The 17,178-nt window shown below is 33.7% G+C and overlaps 1 protein-coding gene across 2 annotated transcripts in view; it reads right to left on the reverse strand.

Moving 5' to 3' along the window:
• DMD (dystrophin) overlaps positions 1–17,178 on the reverse strand; it is a 907,831-nt gene that overhangs the window by 676,217 nt on the left and 214,436 nt on the right. For both annotated transcript variants that reach the window (XM_059827200.1, XM_059827195.1), the window contains 3 exons: positions 13,514–13,624; positions 8,999–9,172; positions 6,276–6,431 (listed from right to left, as the gene is read on the reverse strand). In XM_059827200.1, coding sequence (XP_059683183.1) covers positions 6,276–6,431; positions 8,999–9,172; positions 13,514–13,624 — 441 coding nt within the window. The remainder of the gene's footprint in view (positions 1–6,275; positions 6,432–8,998; positions 9,173–13,513; positions 13,625–17,178) is intronic.

Here is a 17,178-nt window from a genome sequence, read left to right on the forward strand (position 1 = left end):
GCAGAAAGAAAATATGTGTTTCTTAACTCTTCAGTCAAACAGGTTTAATGATTTTTATATAACATTTTCTATAAGTCACTTTTCTATAAAAGCTTAATTTGCAATTTCACAAGCCAAGTTGCACTTCTAATATAGTTATGTCTTGCCTTAGTTCTCTCAATATCTGTAATTTTGCTGCTAGAATGCAAACACCTACAAGAAAATCTGTGCATAAAGACACATTGAGTTTGAACTAGCAGCAGACCTCTGCAAACCTCCTCCTCCGTTTTGAAGTCATGCATAGCAAATTAATTTGGAACAACTGAATTAACAGGCTTTCCTTGAGATACAAAATAGATGTCAAAACCCTTCAAAGAGTATATTTTCATATAGATGGCCATATAGTGATATTGAATCCTCAAGGTTTTTTCTATATAGCTACACTACCTAGAAGGAAAAAATTCTCTGCCAAAGAAACCCCAAAATCTTGAAACACAAAAGTCACTGAATGATGTCAAACTAAGGCAGCACAGTTAACTAAGTTTTTAATTTTGCAGCATATTATTTTGTTGTCTGTCTAACATTCTTTAAATGTAGGGATTTTGCATAGGAATTTGTAATTTTTTTCTTTTTTCAAAGCAAACTGAAAAATAAATTAAAAATCAGCAGAAATGTGTATCATTAGTAAATCCTCTCCATGGTTCAATAACATTTATTTGGGTCACTGCAGAACAACTCACAGACTTACATTACATTATTTGATGCATTCTTTACTAAGCTCTCTTGCCCCCCCCCCCCAATTAAAAAAAGTGTCTGCCTCTTTAGTGTGACACACGTTGTTCCCAGCATGCAGTCAGACACATGCAATAGAAACACACGTATTTTGGTTATAATATGATTTTACTTTCTCTCATACTGAGGGGGAAAACCAAGGTGTCCTCAAGCGTCCTCATGCAATTCTGTTTGGCACTGACTAAGATTAGGCATCTCTGTTCTAAATAAATCAGCAAAAGAAAGTTGAAACACACATTTTCTAGAGAGTTTCAGAAGTGTTTACAGTAGGCTAGTGTGTAGGCTAGAAGTGTGTACAGTAGGCTACATTACAGAATTTTTAAAGGAAGTGCAGTTTGTGGAATGTTATCCCAAGCTTCTTTTCCAGTCCTCTATCTTCCATCAGAGTCCTCTTTCAAATTCTTCCTCCATATCCAGAGTCTGCTTTCTCACTTCTAGTTTCCTTAGAGCACCAACCTTTGTTCACATTTCCCTGAAACCTCTCACCCAAATCAAGTCCCAGACCGCATCCTATGGAACTGATTCCCAGTCTCTTAGATGGGAGCCTTCACCACAGACTTATCTGTAGCACCTTTGCGCTTTCTTCACACCTTCTGACCTTTCAGACCATCCTTACGCTCCACCACTAGCTTCCAGTCTTCTAGCTCCCCTTATTTACCTCTTCACCCTCACAGCTTTTCAGTTAGCCTTGAATATGAAGTACTATGGACAATCTCTGTTTTATTTGTTATCTTCTTTTAAGTGTATTACATGGCACCTGGAAGGAGGTCCGAGTATTTGTGTTGTCTTGACTGTATTACACTGCATTTTGGTGTAACCTGGAGGAACAGGGGAAATACGATCTTCCCTGCAAGCCCCTGACCATATTCAGGGAGAGAGAGAGAAGGTTCCACATACTTAGTAGAGAAGGCAGAAGAGTAAATGAAGAGATTTCAGACAGGAACCTACACCACAATAGACATTAGGTGACTAGTAGTTAGAAAATGCAAATTAATAAATTATGCTGTGCTGAGGTTTAAAAAAGCCCGATCAAAGACACTGGATTAAAAGTGTTCAGTAGGTCACTAATATTTAAAAGAAAATACCAATTACCTTGCATGTCAATTAGTAATCAAGTGAGAATGTAGCCACTGATTTTTATTTAAGTATTTTTAAATGAAAAAAAAATTGTTTAGAGTAATGTCAGGTATCCAAAACTGGTAGCAGTATCTACTAAAACTATTTTGGGCTTTGACACTGTTTGTGTACAAGTAGTGGCACAATGATCATATTGATTCCTAGCTCTACTGCCAAGGAGAGTTTGAGGTTTTAAAATGTAACAGGATGTTACAAGGTTAGGTACATGGCTTTTCCTATCCCTGAGTAAACAGATCAGATTTGCCCAGGGAATAAGCAATAAAATGTCCCTGATCGTATATTACCACTCTGTAGAGGCTCACTACTAAAATCTCAGAACATTTCTTCTTCACTGAATATGCTTTATGTGCTTTCTTGTATGCCCAATTTATTAAATGAGACCTCAGAACTTACGGTCAGGCCAAGAGGTAAGTCCCCGGGAAGGACCATAAAACTCAGCTTTTTAGAGCTCCGTTCACAGATGGAGCCAGGAATTCACACATGTTTTTCACCTCTTCTTCTGATGAGTATTAATGGTTATTGTGAATACAGCAGTACAATGCAAAGTGCACTACCTTAAGTGTGATTGGCTGTGTAAGAATTCTACATACCCAGTATACCATAAAATGAAGTTACTGATACATGCCCAGACACAGAAAGAACATTTATATTGCTGTATACGTCTCTAAATTCTGTATATACCAATAATACTACACTATTTCCATATACATTGTATATATCCAGAGGTTACTGATTAATCAGTTTCTGTTTGTACTTCAAATGTAACGATGTATTTCTAAAGAAAAATAGGAAACAGTGCCCTCTAAAGGCCTTCTGTTATTATATCCAACCTTAATGTTTCTGTGATTCTGTGGTAAAGTGATACCAAACGTACTAGCTCCATAAATTTTCTCTATATTTTAAAGCTATTTTAGCTATGTTAAGTAGTTTACTCGCAAAATTCTTGGATGTAATAAACAAAAGTAAAATGAGAAAAGCACGTATTTAAAGCAAAAGAAAGGTATTTTACAGCCTATTAGTCTTACAGCCAAAAACTCCTGTGCAGCAGTGGGATTGTGAGGAAAGACCTGACCTTGTAAGTAATAGCCCCTACTGCATGCAATGCCCTTAGGAAAGCAGCAAAAACATTATTACTGCCACTTTCTTTTAAGGAGTCCAGCTCCCTGTTCTGATGAATTTCCACAGAGAGATTTGCATCAAGTATGCCACAGACCCTACCTCACAGCTGCTCACAACTAACAAACTACCTAAGCCTGTAATACAGTTGTTTGCATGTATATATATGTATATGTGCCCATGTCACAGACAGGGAGAATAAGGGCAAGTGAATGCATAAGTAAGCACAGGCATCGTATATTTATCATAAATGCAACCACTACACCATGATAGTCAAATGACATTTTGCTTTCTGGCAAATTCATCTCAAACCTATTAACACTGTGGCCACTACTGAAGGTTCAAAATTATCGATCATGCTTTTAAAGCATATTTGGTGAAAAATGGGAGGTGAAACTTGATGTTCTGAACAGACAAAATTCATTCCTACATCAGAGAGAGGTTTCAGGTCTGATACTACCTCAGCAATTAGGACTATTCACAGGTATTTGTATCCATATGTGTATATGCTAAAAACAAAAGGAACAAACAAAAAAAAACCCCACACCTTCCTATTCTTCTTAAGAGAAAAAATTCCTAGGTTCACAGTGTCTCAGGTTATGATACCTAAAATATATAGAAAACAAAATTGTACAAAATTATTAGAAATTATCATAATTTCCCTGTCCACAACACTTCAGCACATGTTTAAATTAAACCATTCCACACCCTTCAAAATGTGCTTAAGGACTGTTTTAAATATGGGGCTCCTCCTGAAGCAGTACATAAGTGTAAGACTTTAAGTGTAGACTTGAGCGAGTCTACACTTAAAGATGTGTTTTTCACTAGGATTATACATTTCAGTCCTGAGACTTACTATTAGTTATAACTATTATCAGTTTTTTCTTAAAAAGACAGACTTTGACTCGATAATGGGCTGATAATGGGCAACTGATTCTATTAGTTCTGTATCTCTGGGCTTTTGTGACTCTCTCTAAAACTGTTAACTACCATGCTATATAAAAGTAAACGTGAGAAATTACATCTAGGACAACAAAGTTAAACACAGCACTGCAGATTTTTGCGACCCATTAATTTGCAATATGGCTCACTTCAGATCACTAATGGCACATTTTTAACCCTTCATTAGTTAAGAGAGGTTTCCTATTACAATGGCACCTGTCTGCTGTTACGTTAAACATAATATAGGAATAAAGTCCTTTCTAAAATAACGGAGAAACCAAATGTATTATCTATTCTCAAATGATAGTTATCCACACCTTAATGAAGCAGACTCTTCAGTTTTCTTGACACTCAAAATGTTGATGTCTCTTAATACCTTTATTTTCTAGCAAAAGAGAGAACTCTCTTAATTCAGGTTCCCAAATGAGTATTATCTCTGTCAAAAGTAACATTTCTCTTATTGTTTTATCGCACTGTATAGACAGTGGGGCTTGATTATCATTACGTGTTTAAACCACATACTGACTCTCAGTATTACCATGGGTTCATTTTCCTAGCTAGTAATAATTTATAGTTCCAAGAATTTATAATCTGACAAAATAAAGAATTTTAATTCTGTCCTATTTAATATATTTGAAGTGTATAAATTTTAGAAATAAACAGACAACTATATCTGTCATTCACAATCTTCATTCAGCCAGTTACAGCACCAAATTTACTCTAATTCTACAGTTTTTAGAAATTCTGTGGATAGTTTTAATAAGGGTAAGAGGAAGAAAACAGAGTAATGAAGGATAGTTGTTAATTGAATTAGTTGCATGAAGTCTTCTTTAGGACAAAGCCATAACTACTCTTCAGGCTCAAAGGTCCTTGTAGAGGATTGTACATCAGGAGCAAGCAACTCACTCCATAGATAATGCAGACCCAGAATAAAAAGCCTTTAGGGATTGACACACGATTTTTTTTTTTCAATTACAGTCTTATTAATATTGGTTAGTAGTCTGTCTTTCCTACTGCCTGTTTAGTTGACTTTTAGGAAAAATTGAGTAAACAAAAACATTGTCCGGTTGCAAAGTCTAACAGTATTTAACTAAATATGAATCGATAAAGAAATAGATGATGTGTAGGTGGAAATTTTATACAAGGAATGACAGTGCTCAGGAAATTAATAGGGACTGATTCTAGAAGGTTAATTACAAATAAATAATATCATTGGCATCATAAGGTAGAAGTCTGCCACATTTTGAGAACACTGTTTTTTTCTGTAGGTGAAGCTGAGATTATATAAAAGACTATTGGGAAAGTATTCACGTAGTCCTCCTAATTATATGCTGACATTCACTAAGTGGTCAAACTAAATAGTGTATAAATATCAGATTTTTAAAAAAAAAAAAAGTTGTATTCCGAGGCAATACATTCCTCCTTAGAGACCTCAAAGGATGATGATTCACTTTTGCCCAACATGAAGAAATTTGATAATCCCTATGGAATAGAGGATGACAAATGACTAAATACTAAACAAGGGTTTGCTGGTATCTGAGATGTATAACAATGGGACAGTTATTCCACATACTCATAGCTAAACAATATTCTATGTGGCTTATATATTAAGATACAGTGAAAAGGTAAGTCGGGGTTGTACATGACATTTAAACCAGGGAACGGTTATGACAACAACTGAACACATGTGTAGTTAAACTCAAGAGTGCAGAAGATGCAAAGCAGAGTGGTACACAAACGCCTCCTGAGGAAAGCTGCAGTAGCAAAAATTTTTGGTCAACAGATTTTTGAACAGCAACAAATGGAAATTATATACTTAAAGATCTCTACAGTCAGTGGCAGAAGGAAATGAAAAGGTATAATCCTCTCTTTTATGAAGTAGCTCTTTAAGTAAAACATGAAAAAATCACAAACAAAATCTAAGTATTTTTCTGACCCGAAGTGGTTTTTTTTTGAAACAAGTAACTGTTTGAGTCTTTAAAACAAAAAAACCATCCCCCTCTGACCCCTAAAAAACAATGAACTGGTAGGAAAAAAAATCAAAACATTAAGAAAGTATAATTTTAAATTGTAAGAAAGGAATTTAATATTTTTCTAGTAGGTTTTTTTTTTGATCAGAGCAACTGAATAGCCAACCTGATGACTGCCTTTGCCTCCATTCTTTCTGTCACACTGTTAAGAAAATGTGAGAGCCTTGAAAGGAACTATCCATAAAAGGAAAAATCCCATTTAATTACCATGCCAAGATTACTCTTCACTTTGCCAGTTAAAAAGAGGCCATAGTTTTGTATTAAAAACAGAGAGCTTACCTTTGCACCCAATTCATTATATTGCAACTTCAAAGCTGTAAGCCTTTCATCCAGTTCTTTTGGGTTCTCTGTCTGCTGCTTTTGAACAATCTGCCTCCCAGTTTTTATCACTGTTTCCACTTCAGACTTCACCTCACTCAGGCTTTTATATAATTTCTAATAAAATAGAAATATGAAAGAGAAATACCACCATTAAAATAAGTAAAGCAGAAAAGACTATTGAAGGTATTATAAAGACCCACTAGAAGTCTTTGCATTGTTTGCTGTATAAAAACACCATCATGCATGACTCTGAGCACCATCCACTCCCTTTTGAAAGCTAAAGGTGTTGAGAGGTACCATTGTATGTGACCTAAGGATAGAGAAAACTCACCCTGAGCGTGTGTATTAAAAAAAAAAAAAGTTTATGAGAAAAATCCATCAGTTTCTAAATCAGAATTCAAATTAAGAGATTCAGAACAGCCTATCTTTACTAATATTGGCTTCAAAAACTTGTCACCAAAACCAATGGTAGAAATGCTAGAGATAAGAAAGTACATGCCATCACCAATTCTTTTAAGATATGACAAAGGTTGTTTTCAAACTGATTTAGATAATGCAGTATTTAAACCAACAACAGATGTCTTCTGTGAACTCATATAGCTTGTCGGATGTATTTAAACTACAAATAGCCACTAAATTATTTTAAAAATCTGTCAGTTTTTCATACTACTAAATCAAGAGACTGCTAGGATAGAGGATTTCCCTACATTTACTAAGTGTAATACTGTTCAAAAAATTAAATAATTAAAAAAATTACGTGAAAAAATATTGTAATGAGGTTAAGCCAAAATATATTATATAATTCACTGCATTTGCTTGCACTATTTCAATGACTAACCAAATAATAAGGCATAAACAGCTGTTCAGTAAGCGATGGCATGCAAGCAATCTATAAACACAATACATTTCCCTAATTCAAATGAGTGATCCTAAGAAAAACGCAAGCGTTTGTTCTTTCTATATACAGAAAGTTGGTATCATCATCTAAATGTATGACTTGGTAACTCTAGCCATTTAACAGTCACATAAATGCCCAGTTAACATTCACATAAGTAGAGCAGAAGTTGACCTTATTTTTCTTTTTAATCTAAGAATAAATTCTGCTATGGCATGGAAATTCTACTGAACTCCACAGTGGAAAAAGACTCCACAGAGATACAGTGTCCATTACCACACAGGTACATGAAGAATGGCAAACGTGAAGCTGTTGAGAAACTTTATTGTTGAGAGGTCTAGCTTAATTCTGTGTTCCAGCATTTTGCCATCATGTATTAGAAAATAAACTTACTGTCCTGTATACTTAGCCAGAACTGCAAAATAAATTAGGAAGCTGTCGTATGATGCACATTGGCTAACATCTGATGGGTTACTATAACTAGATTTTTTTAAACAGAAACATTATGAGATTCTTTGTAGATAAAGATGCTCTAAAAACATTGTAAGTCTTCCACAGAATATGACAGGGCTGCAAAAGGTAGCTGCCAAATCAAGATACTTTAATTCAGTACAGGGCTTCTAATTACCATGTCATTCTGATAAGAATATGAATTTAAGGGTAACTGCATTTAAGAAATCCCCCAGATGTAAAGAAATAACATTGACTTGTTCCATGCTTTTTTTAATTTAAATTCTTACATTTAGATCTGAAAGAGGTTGAGGGGGAAAAAAAAAAAATTCAGGCATGCCATCGCTCCAGAAAAAAACAGCTGAAGACAAGGAGCTGATTTTCCTGACTTTTGCTGTTAAAATTCCCATTTTATTATCATCAAGCACAAGGTATTCATCTTTATTTTTACTTTCCTTCAACAATAAAGGGGTACAGGATTACAGGGATATTAAAGGGATACATCCAGATTTGCCTCACATTCTTTAGGACATATTCAGGTCACCTTTTGCTCCTGAACTGTAAGAAAGTCACAGCATGACATCTCATGGAAGCTGTAATCTATGTTTTTCCTTTATGTTTTGTGTTTCCTGGCTAGAATATACTTGAACACTGCAACATCTCTTTTCGTTACATCATGGAGTTCCATGAGCATAGCATCTGGTGGAAAGTAGAGTCAATCCAGGGAGATAAACTCATATGCAAGAAGGGAAGGGGGAATTAGAATGGGATCCTGACTGTCTTTCTCACATAGTGAAAGTGCATGACCATTGTCTGAAATTTCACTGAAATTAGAATGTTTTGATTTTTTTTTTTTCAATTTTGTGACTAACTGATACTTTGTTTTTCATCCTGAATTCAGGAAAACATTCTGTAATTTTTAGCTTTCTCCACATAAATACATATTTTCAAAAATTTTCACTCATTTAATTAGCATATAGAAAGGAAAAAGTTACTGTAAGACTGTTAGAACTCTTTCACCATGTTATTATATCCTGGGAAACTTTGAAATTGAATACAATTTTAAGTGTACAATGTCCTTCTAACCTCATTTGCAAACAAGAGTAGGACAAGGAGGATCAACCCCTTCTCTCTAACCTCCTCTCCTTGGAAAAAATCTAACTTTAACTAAAAAGGTTCCTATAACTTTCATTGTGTAACTTTTCTCTTAAATCTTTCTCAGAAGCTTTTCTAATATCTTCCAAAGAAATACGGACATCGTCATTGAAAATACTTTAAATTTGACAGGCAGAACAGGCAGGAAACAAATAGAAAGACATAATCTTTAAATATTCACCATGCAATGATCCAACTGTGTTTGTACTACTTCCTGCTCAACACTCTTCATCTCCAACTGGGGCACCTGCAATTTCACTTCATCTAAAATTCTTTTACATTCTTGTAGGCGTTGTTCAAAGTTGGCTGGTTTCTGAAACAAGCGAAACTTCATGGAGACATCCTGAAGCTTTTTCTGAAAAGTAAGCATGGGTGAGTAGTAAATGTGAAATCAAATCAACGCTGAAGCCAAGTCTTAGATCCATTTCAAAATACTTAGAATCCATTATCAATCAGCAGTTTCTTTTTAAAAGAATTTAAAACTTTTGGGGAAAATACAAGCAGCAGAGAATCTTGGTCTTCACAGGAGGAAGAAAATTCTTGTATCATCCAGGGCACTGGATGCAGCAGAGCCAGTGAGCCCATATACTCAACTGAAGAAAGGGAGAGTTTTCATATTTTCCAATATTAAAAATATTGGGGGGTGGGGAGTGAATGGGGGTTTAATGGCTTTTAGTCCCTCAAAGAAACCCAGATAAAGTGGCTGGGCAGTAAGTAGGTCTAGCACAAACCCCGAAATTTAGAGTATAAAATTGATTTCTATTTCAATTTAAAAAAGCATAACCTAGAGTAAAAACAAAGTAATTTGAAGGCGGAAAAATCTGTGACAAGTATGGCTTCTAATTTCACAATTTTCACAATTTGTTATCTCTGTCCATTAATTATATTGCTTGCTCACATGATCCCTCCCTCAGGGGGAGGGGAAATAATTAAAAATAAAGCAAAGAAAGGGCATTTTAATTATCTACTTAAATGAGAACTAACTTCTCTTTAGAAGTACAGAGCAAAGTACTAGTAGAATAAGTTTTTCTACTGTTTGAAAAAAAAAAAGAATGTCACTAAGAAATGGATTAGTAATTAAATAGGAACTCAGCATCTGCAAACACACTTTTGATTTTTGTATCTTCAAATCCTGGACGCTTTTTACCAATACAGTGTTGTCTGTACTACACAAACTTGAGAAAGACTAAAATAAGGAATAGAATGAGGCAGGAATCATGAGCAGAAGACAATTCTGGGTAACACAGAGAACAGTGTAGATTTCCAGCAGTTCCTTCCAACAACTTTCCTCATTAAATACTCTTAATGAAATTGAGATCCAATGGAGTAAGAAAGGAATTCTTTCCCTAGATAAATAAGTGAACAACTGAATAAAAATAGGAAAAAAAGGGTAAGAATAAGTGGTCTTATTTTTCTTCAGTGTGCTTGCATACACTAAATTCATACTTAATTAGTTTTTCATCTTATTGTGACACTTCAACTTGATGAAGATCAAGTCCTGTGGGAAGCTTGCAATGCCGCATCGCTATCTGTTACAATTTGTCTTGGTCAATACATAAAAAATGATCTAGAAAAGAGAGTGAATGATGCTATTTATGGTAGAGAAAATTAAAGCCATCTGTGAAGAGTCACTGAAGGATTGCAGAGTACCAAGGATTTGTAGGAAAACCCCAAGCAAATTATATTTAATTCATCTAAAAATTAAGTAATGCACATCACAAAAGAAACACCAAACTTGATATACAACAAGTGGGATCTAAATTATCTATTAGCACTCTCACTTGAGTTATAATAGATAACTTTAACAGTTATAATATATACTTATATTTATCTCTGACAATTTTAAGAAAATATCAGCTCAATACTTAAAAGCAGCCAAACAAGCAAAGTGGGTATTTGGAATGATTAGGAACATAGAGAACAAAAAAGAAAATACTTGCCAGAGTATAAAAGTCATTGTATAAAGCTATATTGTGCCTGAATAATGTGTGCTGTTTTGATCACCTCATCTCAAAAAGCATACAAACAGAAAATATGTAGAGAAGAATGACAGGACAATCAAAGCTATACATCTAAAGGTCTCAGTACAATCTAACGTACTAGTCAGTCTGGAAAATAGACAACTGAAGGGGAGTAACATTAGTGGTATGGAAGAAGTTGACTAGCAAATGATTGCTAACTGTTTCTCAAAATTCATGGATAAGGTGACAGCAAGTTAAACTCTTACATAGGGAAACCAAAATGAACAAAAGGAAGGACTGCTTTATATAGCATTCAGTTAAATTGTGTAACTAGCTGTTACATGAAGTTGAGGATTCCAGCAATTACAAGACTTCAGAAAGCATTTAGACATGAGCTTTTAAATACCTCTGACCCAGAAGTTGCTCAGCTGCAAATCACTGGGGAAGCATCACATAATATTCACCTTACTGTAACTCATCACTGTCTTCTGGCTACTATTGGGCTAAATGGATCTTTGGTGAGAAGTAACATGAGAATTCTTAAATAATTAAAATGTGTAATCAGCTGAATTTACTTCACATCAACAGTTGAGTTGATGGCAATACTCAAACTTCATGGTCAGTAGGCAAACCTGGCTGGCCTAGATAAAGAGCACAGCAACAACTGATGGGAGAAAAGGAAAGCCCAGAACTAAGTCAGTATCATTCATTTTTGATTTGAGGATAATGTCTTCTTTAGAAGCAAAGGATCTGTAGTTATTCAAAAGCAAAACTACAGGTAATTAAATACTTTCAGAGATCTGACATTCTTTTATATTTTATTTCATTAAGTAATGTTAAAATGTCACTAGGAATTAGTAATGTGGCAAGGGAAGGGAATCAACTGAGTATCTTTTTACTCTGAAAAGTGTGTTTACCTTAAAAGACAGATGAAAGTAATAAAGAAACAAGAATGTAATTTGTCTGCTGTATAATTTCTTCCCTCAAAGAATTTACTATTGAATTTGCAAAAATAGCCCTTCCTTAGACAAGATTTCACTTTCATGTAACAATTCTTAGCCTCGTAGTAATAACTAGGTCTTAAATAACTATGGCAGAAATAGATTTCTATTTTACTAATTCTCCCTTTTCCCTTAAATTTAAAAATCAGAACTTTAATCTCAACCTACAGGAATCCAAAAAGTCAGGATAAATGAGTTGTTACACAATCTCATTGCAATTACTTATTTCCATAATCGCTTACTTTCTGTCTAGATAATTGAACTAATATTAGAATAAATATATGTCAAATTAGAAATACTACTTAGCACTATTATTCAGTTCAGTTTCTCTTGTTCATAATAAAACCTTCTCCTGCTCTTCAGAAAAAAAGTAAGTAAAGACAAATCCTGTGAAATGTGATTTACCACCAAAGTACTGCACAATGATGGAAAAGAATTCAAGAGAGTTCACTGGCCTAAAATCAAACATTGTCATAAATATTTGGAACCAAGGGTTCAGTTTTTACCCTTTTTGGTAGTTGATATTTACATTATGCATGTAAATTTGCTATTTTTTTTTCATATTTTATCTAGTGTAAGCAAAACAGACTCTCAAAATGACCCCACCAATTTGTCAAAACTCAAACTGCATATGGTCTTCGAGACAAACCTTTTGAAGAAAAAAAATATCTGCACCAAGATGGATTAAGAAAAGAAAAAGTGTAGTGCTCCCTCTCATGCTGTTGAATTTACAAACTTTTAGATACAAAGTCATCTGATGTCTGTATTTCACTGATGAAATACGGGCAACATCACAGCTGCTATGGAGACCATCAGAAGGTGAGTTAGTGTGAAGGAAGACAGAAAAATAAGGAAACATAAATATTCTCAACGAAGAAAAGCTAGTCCTGTAGATAAGAGGAAACATTAAAAAAAAAAACCCTCAACTTGTTCATTGCAAATTAATTAACTGTTAAAAAGCCATTAATGTTATCCATAATAAAATACAAAACTGTATCTAAGATACCTAGAAATATTTGACAGAGATGAAGAAAAAGATGGCCTTGTTTACTGTTAATACAATAACAAAATTCTTTGTCTTTCCTAATGAATTTTGACAATTTGTTTTGCAGCTTGGGGAACTTAGGCACTAATGCCAAAAACAAAAGCAAAAGCAGCAAAACAGTAAAAAATCCATCACAGATTAATGGATAAAAATATGTATTGTTCCTAAGTGTTAATTACTTAAGTCTTCAGTTTCAAACAGGTTTCTCTATGTCTATTAAGCTAGATGAAATAATGCATTAGCTAACATTTTAAACTGATGACTGCAATACACTGCTCAGCATAGATTTGTTGTTCAAATGCAGTTCTACCAAATATTTCCAAATATTTTAAAATACTTTTAACTCTAAATATTTTAAATACCTCAAAAAATATACCAAAAAGCCTCACTGTAGTGTTATTTCTTGCAGCCACAGCACATTCAGAACACCCCCTATATAGTGTCCCCACCAGTTGGTTACGTCCGTTCTGCACACCCTAGAACTGTTGCCAACTAGCTAGGAAGGCTGTAATAGAAAAATGAGCTGTAAGAAGATACGCATGTTATGCTTTATGCACTCTAATTTCCTGGCTAGAAAAGAGCAGCTAAAACAGAAGAAATACCTTAAGAACATTTCATATTATAGTAATAATATTACTCATGCTGTTTGCATGACTGAAGGAAAGATGGAGGAAGTAAAACTGGCATACCTGTGCCACATCAATTTGGGAAAGCACTCTTTTGGCAGCGTCTTTACCCCGGTTTCGTTTCTTCATTTCTTCCAAACTAATCTCATGGCTTGTTAATTCAGATTGTATTTTCTATTGAAAAATGAAGACAGTAATCAGCAGGGTTTGAAGAAAATGTTTATGTTGTTAATATTGTTTGAAACAGTTGATTTTGAAAGATATTAAACAGAAGTACTATACTATATAGGGGATCATTAGAGGACATTATTCAAAGAATTACTTGTTCACCACCCTGTAAATTATTCAGTTTAGTTTCTCTTGTTCATAATAAAACCTTCTCCTGCTCAAACATATATAACTCTGACATTGTGACAGTAATGACAATCTTGCTAAGGAAATTGTGATTAAATTGTAGGTAAAAAAAAAAAAAAAGATTTCTTTTGTCTGAAGGAAAGCAACTATTATCATTGGGAATAAAATTAAAAATTAATCATAGAAAAGAAAAATACAAATAGAAAATTGATTTGCTTCACTATTCTTATTTCTTATTATTGCCACAGTATCGTCCGGTGAGTTGAGAGAAAACTGATCAAAGTATCCTTTATGTATAACATCTTCATCTCACAGAGTTGTGTTGTATCTAAAACAATATACAATTTGTGGCATATTACTGTCCAGAATCTATGTTCAGTATCTGTAGATATAGTAAATGCATAATGACATGTAGTTCATTAATACACTAACTTAATCCATTTTCTAACACAGATTTCTGGTTATGTCTTTCTGCAAAACCAGTGTGCAATCAAATCATCACAAGAAAAATATCAGCCTTGCTGGTTCACCATAAATCAACCTTACAGAAAACAATTAACTTAAGCAGTGTTGGCTAGCACGATGTAATGGAAAAGACTTCCCATAATGTATATTGATACAACATAATTTAGAGCGATTCACATATTTTTATTTTTAAATTGTTAGAAAATAAGAAACTGTTACTAGCAGAATTGCTAGACAAGTACTACTGAGAACGATTACCCTATGAAATAAAGACAAGGTATGCCTCCATCAGGAAAGGTATTTAAGACCATTGTTCCTGCATGAAAAAGGGATTTTAGATTTAATCTTTTTTTTCTATGGTATACAAGCATTTCTCAGATACACTAAAGACTAGCCAGAACTTTAAATATATGCACATTAATTTATCTTACACTACAGTAACTTGTAAAATGTGAAAAACATGTAGTTCAAAAAAGACTATAAAAATTATGCAATGAAGAAAAGGGGGTTTTAAATTACAATTTGATTCTTTAAAGTTGGATTATAAGTAAAAATGTATATATAGATATTTTTAATAACATCTTCATACATTATTAAGTACAAAGCTGTGTACACCATATGCTGTCTACTTTATAGGGGTATTACATGGTTATAATGACTTGTATGACATTATAATGTCTTGTATATAACAATACTACATTGAAAGCAGTTTTTCACAAGTCATATTGGAAATATATTAAAGTAAATTTTAAGATAAACCTAAAAAAATACAAAAATTATTAAATCTTTACTAAATTTAATTGAGAAAACATATTTAAGAGTCTAAACAATCCAGTATTATTTAGAGAAATAAAATATTTTTCTGAAGCAAAGCATTTGTAAAAGCAAAACGACTGACAGAAAGCTGTCAATTTGGATTAAATTTTTCATTTAAAATTATCATAATTGTACAGTTTCTATTTTTTATTGTGAGTATTTTGAATTCTCCTTGTCAAGGCTATTTACTGAATGGCCAGTAGAATTTGGAGCAATTTTTCTAGATATGATATTTTAGTTTTGAGAAAACAAAGACGGTCAATTAAAAGGATAATGCAATACAAGGAGAGGTTTATTAAATAGTTTCTTTTGAAGCATTTCTTTTCTCCTTGTCTAATTTTAAAAATTCCCCCTTGAAGTGTACTAGAAACAGAACAAGATTATCTTCTGTGTTTGTGCAGCACACAGACCAAATTGTTGGTGGTGACTCAGCATTAGTTAGCTCCTGAAGCCAAATAATTTCTTGATGTCTTGGAAGTCAGAACTGTATATACAAGGATGAAGCAAGTCTGAATGTTAGAAAAATGCACTATATTGCATCCAGTATTTCAACTGTTGCTTCTGCACCGCATCAATTAACCAATTTTTGGTTGTATATTCCAGTTTACTTTATTGAACCTCAGAGTCACTCTGGAAAGCATATAATTGAACAATTCTTATCTGAATAGGTCAGAACAGCACAGTACAGATAAGAGTAGTGTTTAAGCAATTAGGTATTATGGGACATTGCATGGAGATTGTTCTATCTTACTTTTTTAAATTGCTCTGCTGGAGAGCTTTCCTCTAATATGTTTGTTCTCTCTAAATCTGTATTTTGATGTCAGAGGAGGTGGTAAAGTATAAAAGCTTTGCAGGAAAAACTGCCTTCATTTAATTTCTAGAATATCACAATATAATGTAGTGTATGTAACTAATAAATATTAAATTATTCTGTCCTACAGGTTAAGGATTCTCATTTTCCATCACTGGCATTTTTTTCAGGAAGTTTATTAATTTGCAATATATATATATAAAAAAAATAAAATAAAAATCTGTGTAAAACTAATTATATTTATGAGACCAAAGGCACTGATTATGCCTATTCTCATGAGGACCACTTCTACAGCAAAAGGATTTCAGTCCCAAGGGCACGTAACACATGATTTCTCTCGACTACTAGTCTTAACATTAAAAAAATGAACCATGAAATGCAGAGAGTCTTGCTATATTGGCAGCAAAAAGCAGAGAATTGGCAGTGTAGCTAGTTCGTGGAAAAACCTTTCCTATCTTGAAGCAGAGAAAGGAAAGCCAAAGGAACCAACAGGACTATTTGTCTCATTTGAAAATTGTCACAAACCTAGCTGCTATCTCATGCTTCAAGAACAGCATTTAGGAAAAAAGGTAACAGGGCATAGAAACAAACTCTGTAACATTATTTGCAACAGAAATTTGAACTAGAAGGCTTGATTATATTTCACTTCCCGTCAATACCTGCTAACATAATTAGAAAATAAGTCATCATGTTTACAAAAAACAAAGAAATGCCAATCAGCAACAATCAGCAAAATCATAATAATACAAAGTAATTTGGAAAACACCCAAGAAGCCAAATCCCCAACCTTATGTATTTAATGAAAAAGAAGTAATTTATTTATAAACAAAGGATAAAAATACAAACCCGTAATATACATAGAACTAATATTGTGGAATAATGGCTGAAAAGACAAGATTAGATGGGTTGTACATCTAATGTGCAAACACAGATTTTAGTATAAGTAATGCTGAAAAGACTACACTACAGAAACAGCTAACAGTCCCAGTTGATGTACTATCAGCACGTTGAAAAAAGTTTGAAAGACATTCTGGAAAACACACTGGTGAAACTGCTTTCTCATGGCAGGTCAGGAATACCATTTTCCACCCCAGAACTGGGGGAAACCTCTCGTCTCTCTTGCCTGCTCCTTAAAAAGGAAGAAGATTCTGTTGGTTCTGTTTCTTCAGGAATGGGGCAAGGTGACAGATGTGTATTATAGTACTCATTATCCTCCAAGACATCTTCATTTCATGTTGCCTGACCTCATTGTATTGTATTGTATATTAGTTGCCAGAAATTC

This window comes from Gavia stellata, chromosome 1, assembly GCF_030936135.1.
Source record: "Gavia stellata isolate bGavSte3 chromosome 1, bGavSte3.hap2, whole genome shotgun sequence".
Taxonomy (NCBI): Eukaryota; Metazoa; Chordata; class Aves; order Gaviiformes; family Gaviidae; genus Gavia; species Gavia stellata.